Here is an 18786-nt window from a genome sequence, read left to right as displayed (position 1 = left end):
TTAAAGCAATGAGCCAGTGAAAGTGTATGTGTGAGCGAGGTTTTGTGTACACAGTGTGCGTTTCGAGGGAGCAGTAGCACTGAACCTTTCATAACTCAGCGTAATCTTGTTAGTGTGAACACATATTTAGTTTTAGTTTAGAGAACTGAAATAAATGTGTATTTATGTGTGATTTCAGTCACAGATGAGTGTCAAGAAGAGATTATAGGAGTGAACATCTTCTTTTATTGCCATCACAGGCCTGATTATCTCGGATTACTTCTCCTGAGTGACACCATGTTTGAGGCATTACATGCAGTTTTAATCATCGCTAAAAACAACAGCATTGATTTTAATAATAAACATTTTAACCAATCAGTACCAGAAAGGGAGTTTGTTTCCCTTTTGGATGTCCGTGAGTCAGGCTGAAAAGAAATTGTAGAGAAGGTGAAGCAAACCACATTTTCCTGTTTAGAGAATAATGAATGAAAGAACAGGAAGGGCGTGAAGGAAGTGGAACAGAAACTGTTGTTCAGCCAAAGAATGAGGAATTTTAAAACTTGAAAACTAAACAATTGTGGCAACAAGCTGTTGCAGAAAAAAAAGCCAGGAAGAAAAGGGGTCTGTGAAGCAGCGGAGAGTGGGCGTGAGAGTGACCTTTTACCACAGGTGCTGAGATGTTGCTTCACTTCTCTGCTGTCTTTAAGAAAATATCAGTTCAGTCCTCCTCTGTCTCCACTCCTGTGATCTTAGCTAAGCCTTAATATGTGCCTGAACCTTATTGCTAATTTGTGGACTTATGAGGAGGCCATGATGGATCTACTATACTTGACTTATACACACATAAACAAAAAATAATCTGGGCTGTCACCTTCACAGAAAATGTTTGTTGAAATGTCCCTGCAAACTTTTGTCTGTTTACAGAAAATGTCCAGAGCAAAATTTTTATTTTTTTTTTAGTTGAAATATAAAGAGAAAAACCTAGAAATTAAAAAAATTGTGACATAAAAAAAATGTGGTGGTCTATCAAGCAACAATATATATACTAAATTACATAATAATTTTATTGAAGAAAACGGATTTATTCATTTTGGATAATTCTCTATCAGTGACAAACTCATTCCAAAATGCTTTGATTAGTTTATTATTAGTTTATATATAGTTCTGAATTTGGTGGTATTTGAGTAAAAACACATGTCCAATATCTAAATTTAAACATGTGCATCATGTTCCTGTGTCCACTGAACATAGTGTTTTTATGCCACCTTTTACATTTCAGTTATAATATGCTCCCTCATTTAGGCAACAGCAGGACTGTAGCTTGTTACATAAAGTATCTACAGGAGTCATTTAATACACAAAGACGTGCTGCTCATATTTTTATCAGTCGGTCACATGATTAGGTGCATCTATAAGAGTTTGCTTTAAATGACAAAGATCTGCAGCTCTTCTCTGTCCTTCAGAGCGGTTACAGCAATCGCTGTCATCTTATCGTTTTAGTTTTAACTTTCATTAACTGTACAGTATTGGTTAATGTTCACCGTTCGCTGTCAGCTAGGAATTATGTTAGAAGCATGGTTTAAAAAAAAGACGACCACACCAACTCAAACTGTTAGCGTTTTGTGTTTACTGCTTGTTCTGCTGCCACCAAGTGGGCAAAACACCCAATTATATGATCTTAGATTCCCTTCTTTTGCTTTTTTAATAAGTGGTAAAAATTGTAAAAGAACACTTAATATATGAGGTATTAAAGATAGTTTTTGGTATTTATTCACTTTGCATTCAAATAGACCACTGTAATATTCAAGAAGTGACAGATTGATGCACAGAAGAAAAAAAAAAAAAAAAACAACCAAAGTCCAAGGCTACTGAGGTACATGTTCCAAGAACATATCTTCTGGTACTTACAATCTGGAGATCTGCCCTTAGGTGACTTTACCTCATTGCGAATGTCCTTCTGTGGATATTGGGAGAAATGAGAGTAAGAGAGCTAAACAGAGATCACAACCTTCCTTGAACTAAGAGCAGAAACCCAGCATGGATAGAGTATAGAGAATCTAAACAGCAGCATAAACAGAACCTGAAAACACAATAATTTGTCTCCATCAAATTCAGAGGACTTTATCAATCTCTTAGAAACTCTTCTGCCCGGGCTTTGAATAATAATCAGCTTAGAGAAAATAATAACATGAATCCATTACAATTTCTATGTAAATAATCTCATGTAAACACATAAACAGTACCAAGATAAGAAAAAAATTCCCCTGTATCAGCAGCACAACCCAAGAGCTTTGTTGATCAGGGATTTGACTTCTTATCATCTGGTTCTCACATTGTTTACACACACATCAGACAGTATCAAACATCAATGCAGTTATACTCTCCCCCATGGCTCAGAACTCAAAGCAACTCAGGGAGGCTGGTACAAAGGCATGACATAATCTTTTATATGTTTAGGAAGACATCATATTGCACTACAAATGACCTTTAATGTCTGAAAGCATAACACACATAGAGTTTATGGGCTTACTGATGACTTCTCATGTCTGAATAGAACAGCTTCACTCTGAATCACAATACAGGATAAATACAAGGCTCATGAAAATTTACATACTGAAATGGCCTATACATCAATATGTTGTCCACACTTTTTGCACCTTTGCTTCACATTTAACGACATGGCATAAAGCTTATCATAATAGTCAGCATGGTAGGGATTGAAGGACCCAAAGATAGTATCTTTGGGGTTTTGGCCCCGTGACACTTTCAGTAAATTTCAATGCAAATGTTTTTACAAGAATACATTTCATACAATATCACGATATTTACTCATTTAGGTGTCTTTTTTAATCAAACTATGGCCCAGAGTTCTTCTTCATCTGAGTTGTAAAGGATAGTTTCAGACTCTTTTCAAGTGAAACAATACAGGAGAATGTGTCAATTAATAGGATGGTTAAAAGGATTTTTGTTCATAAATCAGAGTGTATGTCAAATTAAAAATGTGACCTGGTGATGGCAATTGATGAAAAGTCAGGAAATCACTAAAATTATTACAGTTCATTCTGAGGAAAACTCAAGAAATGGCTGAAACAAACAAATATCTTGTCACTCCATTCATATTTTGGTGTGGAAAGTTTTGCACCAATACAGAACGACACTGTTAATCCCAGGAGGTGCTAAGCCAAAAAATTGAACCTATGATTTAAAACACTTGAATTTGCTGCACAATACAGTAGACTTTCCCCTGAGGATCATCCTAACCCCTCTGTTTACCCGCACCATCATAACTGACCTTGTTACTATTGCTGACAATATTATAGGCAACATTAGTGACACTTTCAACACTATTTGGGACAAAAAAATACACTACTGTACGTGCATTTTACAGAAGATACTACCCAATAGTTCACAGTCTCACAGATGACATGCTGTCATAGCTGCTCTGTCACTTGATGCCCAAATTATATTAGGTATTAAAACATAAAAAAATGTATGGCAAAAGTGTTTTGGAATTTCAATCCACTTCTTTACATGTCATTATGAATAAACATTGATAAACAGTTCTTCTGTTCATATACACTCTGTTTTGTTCTTTATACTATACATGGTCCAGTAAGCGCTTTTATTTGTTTTTTGGCAGTGTTAAGTCATATTTAACTTGATAAGTCCATCAGCTCCAGGCTGGGTATCCATTCCACTGCGATGAAACATGAGGCATCAAAAAGCACAGGAGCCGAACACAAGCACAACTGAACTCAGCTCTACTGTTGTAAGATATCTTGTGTGGATTCAACTCATTCATCAAGGTAGTATAATGCTCAATATAAATGAATATCACTGTACTTCAGTCTTTAGTTCTACGATAACTTTCTTTTTGTGTTATGAGGAGAGAGTAAAAATAAATAAATAAAAAGGGTAAAAACAAAAGACAGAAACTGCGCCAACAGAAATAAAATATGCATGACAGTAAAACAGGTTTTTCATTTTTTTTCAGGAAGTGTTGTCTTTTGTTAGATGTTGTGTGGGTATGCTGTCTAAAGACATCAACGTTGCTACATAATGATAATCGTTTGTCTCATCAGCCTCCACAGACACACACACTGTAGACATTAGTCAGAAAGAATGTACGATTTCTCTAAAAGAGAGACAGAATTCATCCTCAGGCTCTATTGTCTTGAATGTAGATATCAGAAAGGCACCTGCAGAGCAGTGCAGGAGTGTAATTAAGTACTGTTAGACATAAATTCTGTTTAATTACAAAGCTACAAATGGCCAGAATCATACAAACTTGTATTGCCTACTCAACCATTTGGGTGTTGTTTCTATCAGAAGTATAGAACTTCCTCAGTTTCACTCTAGAGGGAGCTACAACTGTGTTTCACTGTCAACGTGACTTAAACTGATGCCAATATCTCTGATTATACAGAGCTGTGCAACTATATGAGAGCTATAAACACACACCTATAAAGGTTCAGCTAGTGAGCTGTATGAGGGGTGATTCTCCTACACCCCTACACCACATACAATCACACACCTGTCATTAACACCCATGCAGCTGTAGACGCAAGAACCCAGACTGTTTCAGACTTCTCAGAACCGAATGTGTCAGGGATCTCATTCACTGCCGTGATTCCTGCTCTCTGATGTCTCATTAATGAATAGCAAGTGTTCGTCAGGACTGGTGGCACATACACACTCATGACAACTGGATTCATCTACACATAACCAAGTTTTCCAAGGCTTGTGTTTGCTCATGTTACCCGTGAGCTAAGAGCTCAGAGAATATTGTCTGACAAGGTCAACTCAAACTCCACATCTGGCCACATGGCCACTAGCCACAGGTGTGTGTGTGTGAATGTATGTGGATATGAATGTTTGTGCATGTCCCCTCACTACCATGTATCTGTATGAGTACAAGGGCATGGTTGTTGCATTTGTGCCTGTGTGGGTGTGCACAGTGTGACCTAGATCTGTGATGTGTTCACTGCTGTGAATGGGAAGGATAAATAATCCAAGGTGTTCCCTGTTAGCTGATAGACATTGAAGCCAAATGCATGTGAACGCAGCAAAGAAGAAAATGGTTCCACAGCAGGCCCAATTTGCCAGCATTAAAAGTGGCTTGACCTCAACCACATGACATGAATGAAATCATTCAGTGAGGCCAGAGAACACTGGGTTTCCAGATTTCAGGGCTGCTGCACAGACATAAGACTTCCACAAATGCATCAGCAGATAGACATAGTGACACCCCCCTGAAAAACAATCAAGCATGGATGTCCAGCCTAATCAAGGCTAATCCTGTTGAGTCAGCTGTACCAGAGATGGTGTGACTCATGGAAACAGACGTGATGGAATGAAAGAAAGGTGAATGGAAAAATTAGAACAAATCCTGATTATTTTGCTTTGAATAGCTGCTGGAGAGTAAATGATATTCCGTCACATGTTGGCTTGTACATGTCATCTGATTGTGTGGGTTCTGTTGCACTTGTGTTGAATCTGTTGAATATCCAATGTGTTTGTGTAAGCCAGCTCCTGTTCTCGAGGTGGTCTGTCATAGGCCCCAAACAGGAAGAGTGTGAATGCTGTAGATCACCTCCTTGCCTCCTTTTCTCTCTACTTAGAACCTTGTGCTCTCATGTTTCAGCATGCGGATGTTGGTAAGTGTCCCGCTGCCCCTGTGGTGGTACCCGTAAGCCTGGTGCTGCCCCTCCAGTCACCGAGCACTGCCACCTGATGACATACTGCTGCTGGGACTGGAGCTGCCCGAGCCCCGGTCTTCGAAGATGCTTATCTCTAGCTGAAGTACGTCAAGGATTAATTTGGCAGTGAGAATATTAAAATAAGGTTTATGAAAGAGGCGGAGGATCCCAAGGCATTAGTAATTCCACAATCCATAACAACAATCATGTATTGTGTCATTTCCTTCCTTAAATCTACAGGCTGACGTGTGCATGATCTTGAGGTGTACTCGTACTTGTGAGGGTAGGCTACCTGAAGATATCCGTGTCTGGGGTGAATAATATATTCAACAAAAACACACAATCAGTGTGTGTGTGACTTAAATATCAAAAATTTGTCCAAAGTAAATTAGTTTGTCTACCCTCGATAGGACCTAACATGACTAATTTAAAAGCGATAATAAATTTTTTCAAATTGGCCAGTTATAATAACCATGCAAAAGATAAAACAAATAAGGAAAAAATTATGTTACTGAGACAGATGTTCTTCAGGAAAATGAGCTCTCCAACTGCTGCTCACAAACAGAGATTTTATTGTGTAGGGGTATACTGACTAATTAGTATTGCTAATAGCTTGGCCCTGTGGTTTAGAGCCTTGTTTCAAGCAGTGTGGAACTGTGGAGTCTGTGCTGGTCTACTTGAGACTTTCCCCAGCTATGTAAGTAGTAACTGGGATGACTCTGACTGACAATGCGACACACACTTCTGGCCATTTTTAAAAAATATAGTACCAAGAAAATACAGTGAGCCAAATGAAGCGATACAAAACTGAAGGTTAAAACAAGATGGGCTGACCAAGACGTGCATTCACAGCTTAGACTGCTGACTCACTTATTGTCCTGTGTTTTGTTTTTTACCTTTTCATTTGAGACATTTGACAGATAGTGTATGTTTTTAAATATGCTGTCCTGCTTCACATTTACTCCGGGGAACAATAGTTGGCTATTGGACAGCTCCTCTGCAGCAGCTGGAGTTGAAGTGCATTGTTCAAGGGCACCTTGATGGTAATTTATGAGCCGGAGGAGGTATTTCTTATTTTTTATTCATCCCAGATGTTTCTGAGTTTCAGTGATTTTACCTCCTGATGCCTGGTTTATCTAACCTTCGAACTACTGCCACCTCATTCTATATGTTTGACTCTCCTCTCTGGACCTTTATACTCTATACTAGTTCTGCACAGTTGTGAAGGATACAACTCTCATTCCTCTTTCAATGGGATCTGTGAGTAGAAGACCTCTAGGAGCATAGATCTTCTCATTCTGCTCTTGGATGTAGCCTGATATCTTTCTTAGCACCTAGAATAAAACAGGGGGTCGGGAAAGGTTAGAAAAGGCAGAGGTATATTTAGAGATAATGCAGATTTCAATAGACACACTGAAGGAATGATGTAACCCTAAAACACAAGAACACGTGGTCCAGCCAGACATTACAACCAGAGCTCCATCACTTGAACATTGCACTCTGTGTTACATGTAACAACAATATGCCTGAAAGAGGCTAAGCATAGGCAGGGCTGCTCCAACTTTAACCTCCTCCTGCCTTCGATGGAAAAAATGAAAAATGGAAGAAATTAGTTTGCAGTCCTTCTCCATATAGTTAGCATACAGCATATGATACTGACTCTCTTGGGTCATTGCCCGTCTTTATTTTTCCTGAACATTATACTTTAAACTCAAAAGTAATTCCATTATGCTCTAAGTACAGCAGTTATTTTTATACATAGTTCCAAGCCACTCGTGTCAAGCAAGGCTGTATGAATTAAATTACAAAACTGAGGGGCAAGAGCTTTTCTTTTTTTGAAGTTTTCCATTTGGAAGCTTTGGTTCCTAAATCCCAAGATGGCTCTCTCAGGTTAAATATCATGCATTGGTTAACTGTGGGTGCAATTTGGAAATAATAAAATGCAAGGTGGCCATTTTTTTTAGATAGCACTGGCACAAGATTTATTTCTTTGTTTTGTGAGTGTGTTGCATAAACCTCAGCAAATCAGCACACTAACTTCAGACCTTGTACTTGCTCACAGTTCAAATAGGCCTGCATGCATTCTTGTACACATTAAGATGAGTGTTTAAGAAAACCTAAGCACTGCAGTAGTCCCAGGTTGTTACTAATACCAAATAAATGACTGGTGACTGATGTCCAGCCTGCTTATTGGACAGCTATTGGCTAAAGTGGAATCATTAGAGCAGTATATTTAGCCTCAGCTATGCCTCTGTGGACAACAAGGATGCTGATGTGCCATGCCTCTCCTAAATTGTGGCTAAGCATGTCATTCAGCTAAGCCATGCTCCACCGGGCCTTATCTACACTGATAAGGCTTTCACTGCACCTTAAAAGAAGGTGCAATCATAGCACATCTGTGTGTCTATGCTAAAGTTACACAGAGAAAAGAAATTACAGCAACACGAGTTTATACTATACTGTGTGTTTATTAAAACTGTTTTTTCCATCATATAAATAACTTTTGACCCATTTGTGAGTTTTTCTTGATTCTTTTGTCAACTATGATATATCCACATCTTCTTTGTAAGTTAACTACAGGTCACTGCAACCTTGAGAGACTAAAACAGCAGAGACTGAGCAACACACTGAGCAGCTCTATGGGATGTCAAAGACCTGCTACAGCTGCAGGCACAGCTGCTAGTACAGTGACCCCTGCTATCAGAGACTAAACCACAGTATAATAGTTCTTTTTGTCTTCCACTTGAAGGAGAAGAGGAGCAGTCTTTTAGAATAAATCTCTGGACATGAAATTCCTCAGTGAAATATCATTAAAGAAAGCAAAAAAGGAGTGATTGGCTTCACTGCACACTTTTAAATCAGTCAGATCTATATTAAACACACCTAAGCACAAAACTTCAATATTGGGCTCGGAGCAATGTCTTAACACAATATAAACTCTGTTTTCAAACTGCGTTCAAAAGTCCATCAAAGAGAATCAAACATCATTTGGAATAAGCTGAGACACAGTGTGGAGCCTTAACTAATAGGTTTATTACGGTGCTGGGAAAAGGCCAATCTATTCAGTCCTAGCAAGCTCTAAGGGCAGCTCAGTTCTCATCAGACTAACAATATGACAGTCAAGTATGCAAGCTGTGCTTCTGTTGTACTGGGATGTGTGCGACAGACAGGCCCTCTGGGAAAAGAGTGTGTGTATACTGCTTAAGAAGCGAAGGTGTCACAGTCTGTTTCACATGTATGATTGTTTTTTCCTCTGCTACAATCAAAGGAGCTTACAGTATGTCACAAAATGAACATAAAGGGTACTACATGTATATGCATGTACCAGTGTCCCATGTGTACACTCACATTCTTGAGAATAATAGCAGAAATATTTGAGACAGAGGGCACAATCGATGCATGAGGGACATTTTATGAATGCTTATGCACATTTATCTGTTTTAACATGCTGGGAGCAATCAGTGTCCTTTGATATGATCAAATGTAAGCATCAAGGGCTCCTGGTGTTCCAATGAAACTACCCACTGATCCACACTAACTGATGTGTAGCATCTGTATCAGTGCACGCATACATTCATCCACAGCATCAACTTGGGTGGGTATATTTGATAATAGTCATTAATAACTTCACTTAGAAAAGATGATTTAGTTGAACGTGTAAATAAACAGCTCTCATGTGGGGCTGATAGCATCTTAGAATCTCAATGGCTGCTCCATTGAGACGCTAAGATGACAGGGAGATGAAAGGAGCCTCAGACTACACCATTTCTGCATGACTTCAAAGTAGCAAAAAGTCCTTTTGTACATCTTGGTCAAGTTCAAAGGACCTTTACACTGGTTGATAAACCACACAACAAGACCAGGGCAGTGAATGTTGTGGGTGACAAAAATCTGAAAGGAGAGGCATGCCGGGACTTTACACCAGGCCAGTTTCATCTAAAACACCGGCAAGTACACAATAAAACCACAAGGATTAATCAAACTCGCCGTGTATGTGTTAGTAATTGTGTTAGGTGTGTTTGAGTTCCATCTCATTGGGAGATAAACAGGAACAATGTGGCACAGAGGTCTTTCTCAAGGTGGATAGCCGCAGATGCAAGATGTCATAACTGCTCTGCTATGCCTTGCCCACCAGCACACAGGTGTGGGCTTTACTGACAAACATGGGATTAAAATAAATTGCAAGGTTGATAATAAGCAGCTGATAAATAATCATATTTGAGTTTAAATGCTCATGCAAAGCTGTTCACATTCTACTTGATCGTTCAGTTACCTCCATATATGAGTTTTTTATTATTAAAATTATTAAAATCTTTAAATAGATAGCACGGTGCTGCAGTGGTTGTTGCTGTCACCTTGCAGACTCTGGGTTTGCACCTGTTGGCTAAGTGGTTCTTTCTGTGGGTATGATGGTATGTTCTCCCCGTGCCTGTGTGGGTTTCCTCTGGGAGGTCCAGTTACCTCCCACAATCTAAAGATGCTGGGTTAACTGGTGACTCAAAATTGCCCGTGGTTGTAAATGTGAGTATGAATGGCTGTCACACATCTTTTTTTTCTTTTTTGTCCATGAACAAAAACTTTTGGTTTACTGTAGAATAAACACTGGCAGCAAGCTAGTAGGTTCAAAGCATCTCCACAACAAAAAAATTAACAAACTTAATCTGGTTTTCTTTCATCTGTACACAAACATTAATATAAAATCACAATGTGTTGTTACATGGGGGTGGGGTGGGGGGTACTTGGTTGCTGCTCCCCCACACTTTGAGGCTTAATACCTTCTCATAGCGCGTCTCCATGCAGAAGAAGATGATGTAAGCCGTTGCACAAGCCAGACATCCTTCCAGGTACGAATGACCTCCAATTTTTTCAGCCTCTGCATAATAGGAGTTCAGGGTCTTCACCGTGTCCTCAAGTAAGGTTCTCTCAATCTACTTACGAAGAGAAACAAACATCCAGGTAGAGATTTCAAGGTATGCACACACCATAAGGACTTTTAAAGTAAAAAGTGTTCTGGCACACTGTACGGCACAAGGCTATAAAACAGCCTGCCAAACACATCAGCTGCAGTCAGCTCAACCTAAAATACTCCTACTTTATCAAACTACTTAGAAACACACCTCACTTGGCTAAGATGACAAATTAGAAGTGTGACAGTAATATGTAGTGGTTGGAGCATCTGACAGAGAACATTCACAGTCAAGTGACGCAGATTCAAGAGCATGTTTTCCAGTGGTTGCCTAATAGTGACTCGCTCTATGTTTTTGTCTGTGACTGTGTTTCTGTCTTGCTCTGAGTGTGTGGTCTGTCTGCTTCAAATGCTAATTGCTAGAAACATTTACAAAACTACCCCTGCATAACACCATCCACTGATGCAAATAAAGCAATGTAAGAGAGCAAATGTGAACATTACATAGCAGACTGTGCAGTACTGTGCAATTAATATAATTAATGTTTCTTCTTCTTTATCTTTACACATAGAGGAGCTTTGAATTAAAGTATTTGTGTCACATTTATTCTGCTTTTGAATTAAAACTGTAGGATATCAGAGGTGATGGTGCAAGTCTATATTCATCTGTAGAAAGGACGGAAAAGGACTCAACAGATAGAAAACAAGCTGACATTGTAGCATCGGTAGTTCATGTTAAATAACACACACAGACACACCCACACACACACACGCAAAAATGAATAGAGCAATTATTTGTTCCCTGAGCACTTTATCTAGAGAAATGTGTACAAGTGAAGAAACAGATGATTTTTAAATATGTGGACATCTATTAATTATACATGTATCAGAGAAGAAGAGAAGTATCTTTATATCCAAACACAGAAGAGAGACGCCTGTCATTGTAGGACAGGCTTGCCTAGAGGTATCCGGGCTGAGCAAATCCGCTGTTTAATTGTTCTGAACAAACCTGTCAGAAATCAAATGTACAGAATGGTCTATAGTGTGTGTAAGTTTTTGTTCTTACCCGAAAGCAAATCCCAGATAAGAAAACATTGGTGATTCAGAAAATCTGACAAATCTGAAAAACTGCCACTGTAAGTGAGTTTTGAGGAGGAAAGTGTTCTTATGAAGAGTTGGTGATTAAGGCCAATGATCCTTTTTCCTAACAATGCTTCCTAAACCCTGTTATCTTCAGAATAGAATAAGGCAGGTTGCAGTCTATGCAAGAGTGAGTCACAGAGACTTTTTAAGAACTCTGATCCATCATTCACATTTGTTTTGACACCTGGGATGAACTGATGTAGTTATCTTATTATGCTATATTGGCCATCACTCTGTGTCGAAGATTGTGGGGCGGCAGTGCTTCAGCTGGTAGTGGCTGGCGTCGACCAGAGGGTTGGAGGTTTGTGCCTCAACCACGTCTAGACATTGACACTAAACCCCCAACAGCCTACCCCCATCCCCAGCAGGGCAGTGCCGGTCCCAAGCCCATCAGAAATTGGGAACAGTTGTGTCAGGAAGGGCTGTGCCAAATCAACATGCAGACTAATGATGTGCTGTGGCCCCACTGAACTTACATGATAAGTTAGTCGAGAATTTATCAACATATTACAATTTCTAGGATTTGTACGTGTGAATTTCTGTGTTTGTCCTCACCCTGGTGTCAAGCTCTGAGGGGAACTTGGTCTGGAAGCGGCAGGTGGTCCCTTCATTGTAGTCTCTCTGTATAAACACCTTTGTTACCAGTGTTGCGCTGTGCCTCAACTCTTGAAGATTGTGAAACTAAGAGAGTAACAAAGGAAAATACATGTTATATTTGTCATCCAAATACATCTATATTTGTCTAGGTACAGAAGTAGCAGGTCCCTTTGCTTTATAAGAAAACTCTTCTTCATAACTGGCACTATAGTGTGGCTATACACCAGATACAGATAACTTCTGTTTTAATTTCTTTAGAGATATTTCTATTATAACCAATATTCCCTAGGCTGCTGTTCACTTCTGCACTTCTGTGGTAACTTATTGTACACTAATTCATAGAAGTAAAACACACAGCTAAAAAGCTTCTAGCAAAGTTTAGGCCAAAACATTGTAATTTAAAATCCACATGTCTACAGCAGCTTTCAAGGCCTTATATACTATTTCTTGTATAAAGTTCTATAGTATTTACAAATGCAAGTTTTTGTTGTTTGTTTGCTTTTCTCCAGCATCAATAGCTCAACTGCAGTGGCCAGCACTTTGAAAGACTCTTTTACAGCACTTTGGTGTTGTGTGGTCTATTTTACACCACAACAGTGATTCCCCTGAGAAGTGTAGAGCAGCGAACAAGAGGGCTAGAGTAAATGTGTCCCCTGCTGATCCAAATTATTCCCCTCAAGAGGATGGTAATTAGAGATACAGTAGAAGCATGGAGAGAGAGAGAGAGAGAGAGAGAGAGAGAGAGAGAGAGAGATGAGCATGAGGTTTGGATTCAATTCAGAGCACTAAAATAGTTTTACAAATAAATGAATGAATTACAAATAAATGTTATCCTATAAATACTGTATCACAGTCAAAGTCTGGTGCCCTACTGCAATGTTGAAAGCAGGGAAAGAATCTGTTTATGAGGTTACCTGAATGTATGCAGGTAATTTACACATTTCCATGTAAGCAGACATAGTGCAGTACAAGCCTTTTATCTCTATCTAGGGTATATCACTCACAACCAAGAATAGCATGCAAGCTGCTATTTTTGTCTGCTAACTGCCAAAATCATCCCAGAGCTATTAGATCTTTCTGTCTGCCAAGGCTTTTAATATCCTCCTTTTTCGCAGTTCTTGTCTCTCTAACATTGGCTCTGCCCCCTTCCTCCCTGCGCTATCTTCGGGGCATCAGGATGAACAACAACTCACTCTATTAAGAGAAGCAATTATCAGCACACAATTGAGCATCATTTATCCATGTTCGAATTATTTGGGTAGGAGTCACATTTATTAAGATTAAACTGTTCCTGTGTTTGTGATGGTCTGAATTTGTATATAAACAGATAAACTCTCACATTCTGTATATGTTTGTGTGTAGATTTCAAAGTAGTAAAGGGAAAAAGGAGGGGGGAAAGGACAAAGAAGGGTGGGAAAAAGAGGGAAAGATAGATGGGGAGAAGAAAAGACAGATGGAAGGAAACAAAGACTAACAGCATGAAGAAAAAAACATGTAGAAATGTGGAAGTGACTATGAAATGAAAAAGGGAAACATGTAAACATACAAGGAAAAGAAAAATGATTTTGGAAACTTGTGTTCTCAATTTGAATTTGGTTGTCATAAAAAAGGATAGAGTGGTAAAAATCAATACTAATCAATAAGTCAATAATTTTACATTAACAAAAGGGGTCTATTTTGACACAACCTGGAGTGCTGATGTATCGTAAAGCTTTGTTCTAAAATTTGAAAAGCTGAACTGGCTGACATAATGAGACGCTACATATTTCAAAATATAAAAGACCATCGTCGTATACTGTATTTGGGGTGGTTTATAGATTTAGATATAGACATACTGTATTCCCATTTATTGTTTTTTGCCTCTCACTTGCTAAATACCACATGTGAGTCTATAATATAAATCAATTATTCTTACTCTAGAACTCCCCGAGTCTTGCAGCAATCCTGCTTTGATACAGAAGGCCTTTATTATGTATTTTTTAGTCACATGTTGTTATTACTGGCAGTGTGGCCTTGTCTGTGACCATTTTAGCCGTGAAAATAAATGTTTTCTGTTGGCAAAAGGCTGATATTTACTTTCCTGCCTGGGAGATCGAGGTTCAAATCCAGTCTATTCCTGTGTCTAAATATAGTCCTAAAGCAGACAGCAAAGTAAAGTGTCGTACAGATCACACAGGACTCTGTCAAGAAGCTCTGTATCATGTTGTGCTGTCTAACTTTTCTTTCCACCCACACATGTACTATTTTTAGTTCTGTTTACATTTGATTGCACACTGATTAAATGGAAAAAGAATGAAAGTAAGAATAGGTTACAGGAGGAGGATTTAATGGGCCAATAAAACACACTGAATGAAGCAATCAAAGGATAAAACTAAACAAAACAGCAAATTACATAATTACACCAAACACATAAACAAATAAATGTGACTGTGGGGCCATGAGGCATGTATATTTAAACAATTAAACCACATACATTTTTGTTTCCCAATTAATACAAATACCAACTACCACATATAACATATAATAAACAATAATAGGGACTCACACTCATAGTTAGGAAGGACTTTCCTGAGGAAATTTCACTTTTAGTCACTTTTTCCTGAGGAAAGTTGCCAAGAGAATTTTTATTTGTTTTTGACATGATAGAATCCGATCTGTTGCCTACAGGCTCATGATGCAAATGTCCCAATCCACCACATCCAAATGGTGCTCTATTGGACTCAGATCTGGTGATGGTGGAGGCCACTTGTATACAGTGAACTGAATGTCATCTTCCAAAACCAGTTTGAGATAGTTTTAGCTTTGTGACATGGTGCATTATCCTGCTTTAAGTAGCCATCATAAGATGGGGACATTGTGGCCATTACGGGATGGACATGATCAGCATAGTACTCAGGTGGGCTGTGGCATTTAACAATGCTCAGTTGGTACTAAGGGGCCCGCAGTGTGCCAAGAAAATATCGAACACACCATTCACCACTAGCAGCAGCCTGGACCCAGGGTTTCATGTTTAGGCCAAATTCTGACCCTACCATCTGATGTTCACAGCAGAAGTAAAGACTTATCAGACCAGGCAATGTTTTTCCAATCTTCTATTGTCCAATTTTGGCGAACCCTTGTGAACCTTAGCCTTAGTTTCTTGTTCTTAGCTGATAGTACTGGCACCTGATTTGGTCTCCTGCTACTGTTGCCCATCTGTTTTAGGGACACTCTTCTGCATACCTCATTATCTGAGTTACTGGTACTGTTGCCTTTCCATCAGATTGAACTAATCTGGCCATTCTTTTACCTTTGGCAACAAAAAGGCATTTCCCCAAGAGAACTGCTGGTCACCAATTATTTTCTCTTTTTCAGATTGTTCTCTGTAAACCTTAGAGGTGGTTGTGTGTGCGAAAGTCCCAGGAGATCAGCAGTTTCTGAAATACTCAGACCAGCACGCCTGGCACCAAAAATCATGCCATGTTGAAAGTCAATAAAATCACCTTTCTGCCTCATTCTGATTCTCATTTTGAACTACATGTCTAAATGCACTGGCCAAATAGATGTTTGCATTATCGAGCATTTGAACAGGTGCACCTGATAAAGTGGCCGGTGACTGTGTATGTTTTTGAGATGAAATAACCAGTGGCCATAAAAGGCAAACGACAACTCTACGACAATCAAAAGTAAAATAAGGCACATAAAGTACTGATACTCTCTCCTGACCAAGGATATTGCCAAAATGAAATATAATACTACATTTATAGAATTGTCTTTATTTTTCTTATGTTATTCCTTTTATTTTTATATGCTCTGTTTTTATCCACCAGCTTGGGTGTGTAGGTCTGTGTAGCTTTCATTGACATGTTTCCTGGTTTAGTAATTCCAACTCAAGAAACAGCATGTGTGACTGAGTGTTGCCAGTGGGCAGATATTGCAAAGGGCGAACACACAATTAAAGCTTGCACAGTAAATAGACATTTTCATTCTTGTCCCATAGCTCTTTTGGCTTTTTTTTATACTGTCAGCACTCTCTTTTCATCCCTTCATAATATAACTGGTTTTGTGCCATGGGGAGCACATTTTTTTATGATTACTGGCAAGCTGGGCTGGCCCAGAGGTATAAATCACTGAAATGTAGACATTGTTGACATAGCATGACATCTGGGTGGATGTCATGGAAATTCAAGATCAGTGAGTGTGAGGCTGAAGCTGGAAGAGGAAGTCTTTTTTGGGAAAAAGGTAGAACATTGTTTCAGTAGAGCAGAGCCTGTGCCAGCCTCTGAGATGATTATTGTGTTTCAACACATTATTCCTCAACAGTGGAAGATGTGAGCCAGCACTAGCCTCAGAGGAAGATCTGGCAGTGGTAGACTTCATGCATCCAAAGATCGCCTATGCAGCACAAACAAAGTGCAGTATCAGCATATTGTTATTCAGTCACTTAACGTGGTCATTTGCTTACTTGGCAAACAATAAATGTCACTGGACGAGCCCTAATATATTATGAGACATAGAGCAAGAGATGGTTAGATAGATAGATAAAAGCATGTGTAGGAAGTAAACTGTGCTTCTCATCTCAGATTCACTAATGGTTACAAACTGCAGCAGCATGTTCACATTAAATATGCAATGGATAATTGATGTGCTTCAGACATAAAATCTGTCCTGGTTCTACACACAGAATTTGTTTATCTGCATGTGGATATACAGTAAAACTGATAAGGCTTGGACAGGGGTACTGAAAGACCACCTGAGTTAATCAGATTAGGTCCAACCCAGCAATGCTTACAGCGCCCTAACCTGAAGCATTGGTATGCTTGTAATACACCTTTACATACTCATAAATTGTATGATTTCAGGTAGATTTATCACCCAAACTCATATGAACACTTGTATGAAAAATTGCATGCATGAACGTATGGCATGTATAAGTGCAATACATGGAAGAACTGAGAAAGATCTGCACCAAACTTGCACCAAAGTAATAGCTGTCTCCTCTAATGAGATCATTAATATGATAACTAAGGCAGTTATGTCTTTGGCATTATGGTGTCATTACCAAGGGCAGAGAAAGGAAGACATGCGGATGGCCTCAGAGCTACCAAGCATTACTGAGGCTAAAAATACAACAGCAAACACTGCTTAATACTTTTTGGCATAAGTAGTTTTGTCTGACCAATATTGTTTCTGCCATCAACTCAATCATCTGCTTGGTGCTGTATGGAGCTGCCAATCAAGCCAACTATTACAGGCATGAAGTGAGCATGACACCAGTGATTATACAGAGCTGCTTAAATATGGGGCACGTTCAGAATGAAAGGACAATGGCTTGTCAAGCTGATTTTAAAGTATGGCAGCGGAAAGACAGAGAGAAACTGTCCCTGTCCATGGTCCTGACTGCTCCATCACCATCACCCTGGACATGCTCTATTAGAATAACAACAGTTTTTGTTTCGCACTAGGTAGTGCTTGAAAAACTATATATGATACAGTAAAAAGAAAAAAAAAGAAATTACACATTTTTAGCCTCGTCTATCTAGTGACATCTGTGTGCAATCACAGAGCTTATAAATGGTGATGAAAGTAAGTGAAATCAGTCTCCTGCATGAGCAATGTTTTCTTGCGTGCACGCTACGTGACTCGCTGCTGGACTTGATAAATTCACATTAGGCCAAGTCCAAGCTGTTGACACCCGAAGCACGGAAAGCCACAGATACAGGAGGCACAACAAGCACGACATTCAGTTCACAAGACTGCAGTTCTCAAGCTGCACTTAGAAAAATAAATTACAACCTACAGTCATTTTTTCGTGTTTTGTTCCTAAAACACTAAAAAAAAAAGGCAGCCAAAGATACACATTTCTTACCTCTGTCGCCATTTTGCACTAAAGAAGGTGCAGACTCTGTCCCGTGCTCACAACGAAAAACCGTTTGCTCGTGCTGTGCGGGACAACGCGACTGTGGAGATTTGCAGGAAGACTGGACGCACGAGCATGCGTGCACGTGTGTGTGCGTTACCGCATGGGCGCGCGCCTGCCAGTGTTACAGCGGGATGGTGGGGTACATGCTGACAAACCGAGAATTACTGTTCTCATGTTCAGACTTTTAAAACGTAAACCAGCCATATTCCAAACATCTGCGGTATATTTAGGTCTGTGCTCATTTTTTAAGCCACCCTTTTTTTTTTTCTTTTTTTTTTTGTGAGGCTATTGTCGTGGGCTATTAACATTTTATTGATAATCAATAATTCAAATAAAGTGATTTCCGCTCTATTTGCGAAATCCCTGGACCAAGAAAAACAAAAACAACCACAATCACTTTACTAAAAGGTGCGATGTGGATGCCATGAGGCTGAAACAGGTGTTTCTATTTCCAGATGTTTCAGCACATGGCCAAACAGGCAGGCGAGAGTCAAATGCTCACACACAAATGCAGCAATGTATGTATATATAATGCTGAATTAGAAAAAAAAAAGTTTTTT

The 18786-nt window shown here is 39.2% G+C and overlaps 1 protein-coding gene across 2 annotated transcripts; it reads right to left on the bottom strand.

The window, feature by feature from the left end:
• Positions 1 to 1717: 1717 nt before the first annotated feature.
• Positions 1718 to 18322, bottom strand: golga7bb (golgin A7 family, member Bb). 2 transcript variants are annotated; one of them, XM_067520179.1, is made up of 6 exons: positions 18173 to 18321; positions 14870 to 16698; positions 12283 to 12408; positions 10454 to 10606; positions 6911 to 7012; positions 1718 to 5776 (listed from the first exon to the last, which is right to left on the bottom strand). In XM_067520179.1, the coding sequence occupies exons 2-6, from the start codon at positions 14963 to 14965 to the stop codon at positions 5693 to 5695; spliced, it is 561 nt and encodes a 186-aa protein (XP_067376280.1). In that variant the 5' UTR covers positions 14966 to 16698; positions 18173 to 18321; the 3' UTR covers positions 1718 to 5692. The 2 variants fall into 2 exon arrangements, with proteins under 2 accessions (XP_067376280.1, XP_067376288.1); XM_067520187.1 differs by lacking the exon at positions 14870 to 16698 and having other exon boundaries at positions 1719 to 5776; positions 18173 to 18322.
• Between the last annotated feature and the right edge of the window lie 464 nt (positions 18323 to 18786).

This window comes from Channa argus, chromosome 1 (assembly GCF_033026475.1).
Source record: "Channa argus isolate prfri chromosome 1, Channa argus male v1.0, whole genome shotgun sequence".
Classification (NCBI taxonomy): Eukaryota; Metazoa; Chordata; class Actinopteri; order Anabantiformes; family Channidae; genus Channa; species Channa argus.
Note: the sequence above shows the minus strand (reverse complement) of the source record. Positions and strands in the feature narration are given on the sequence as shown.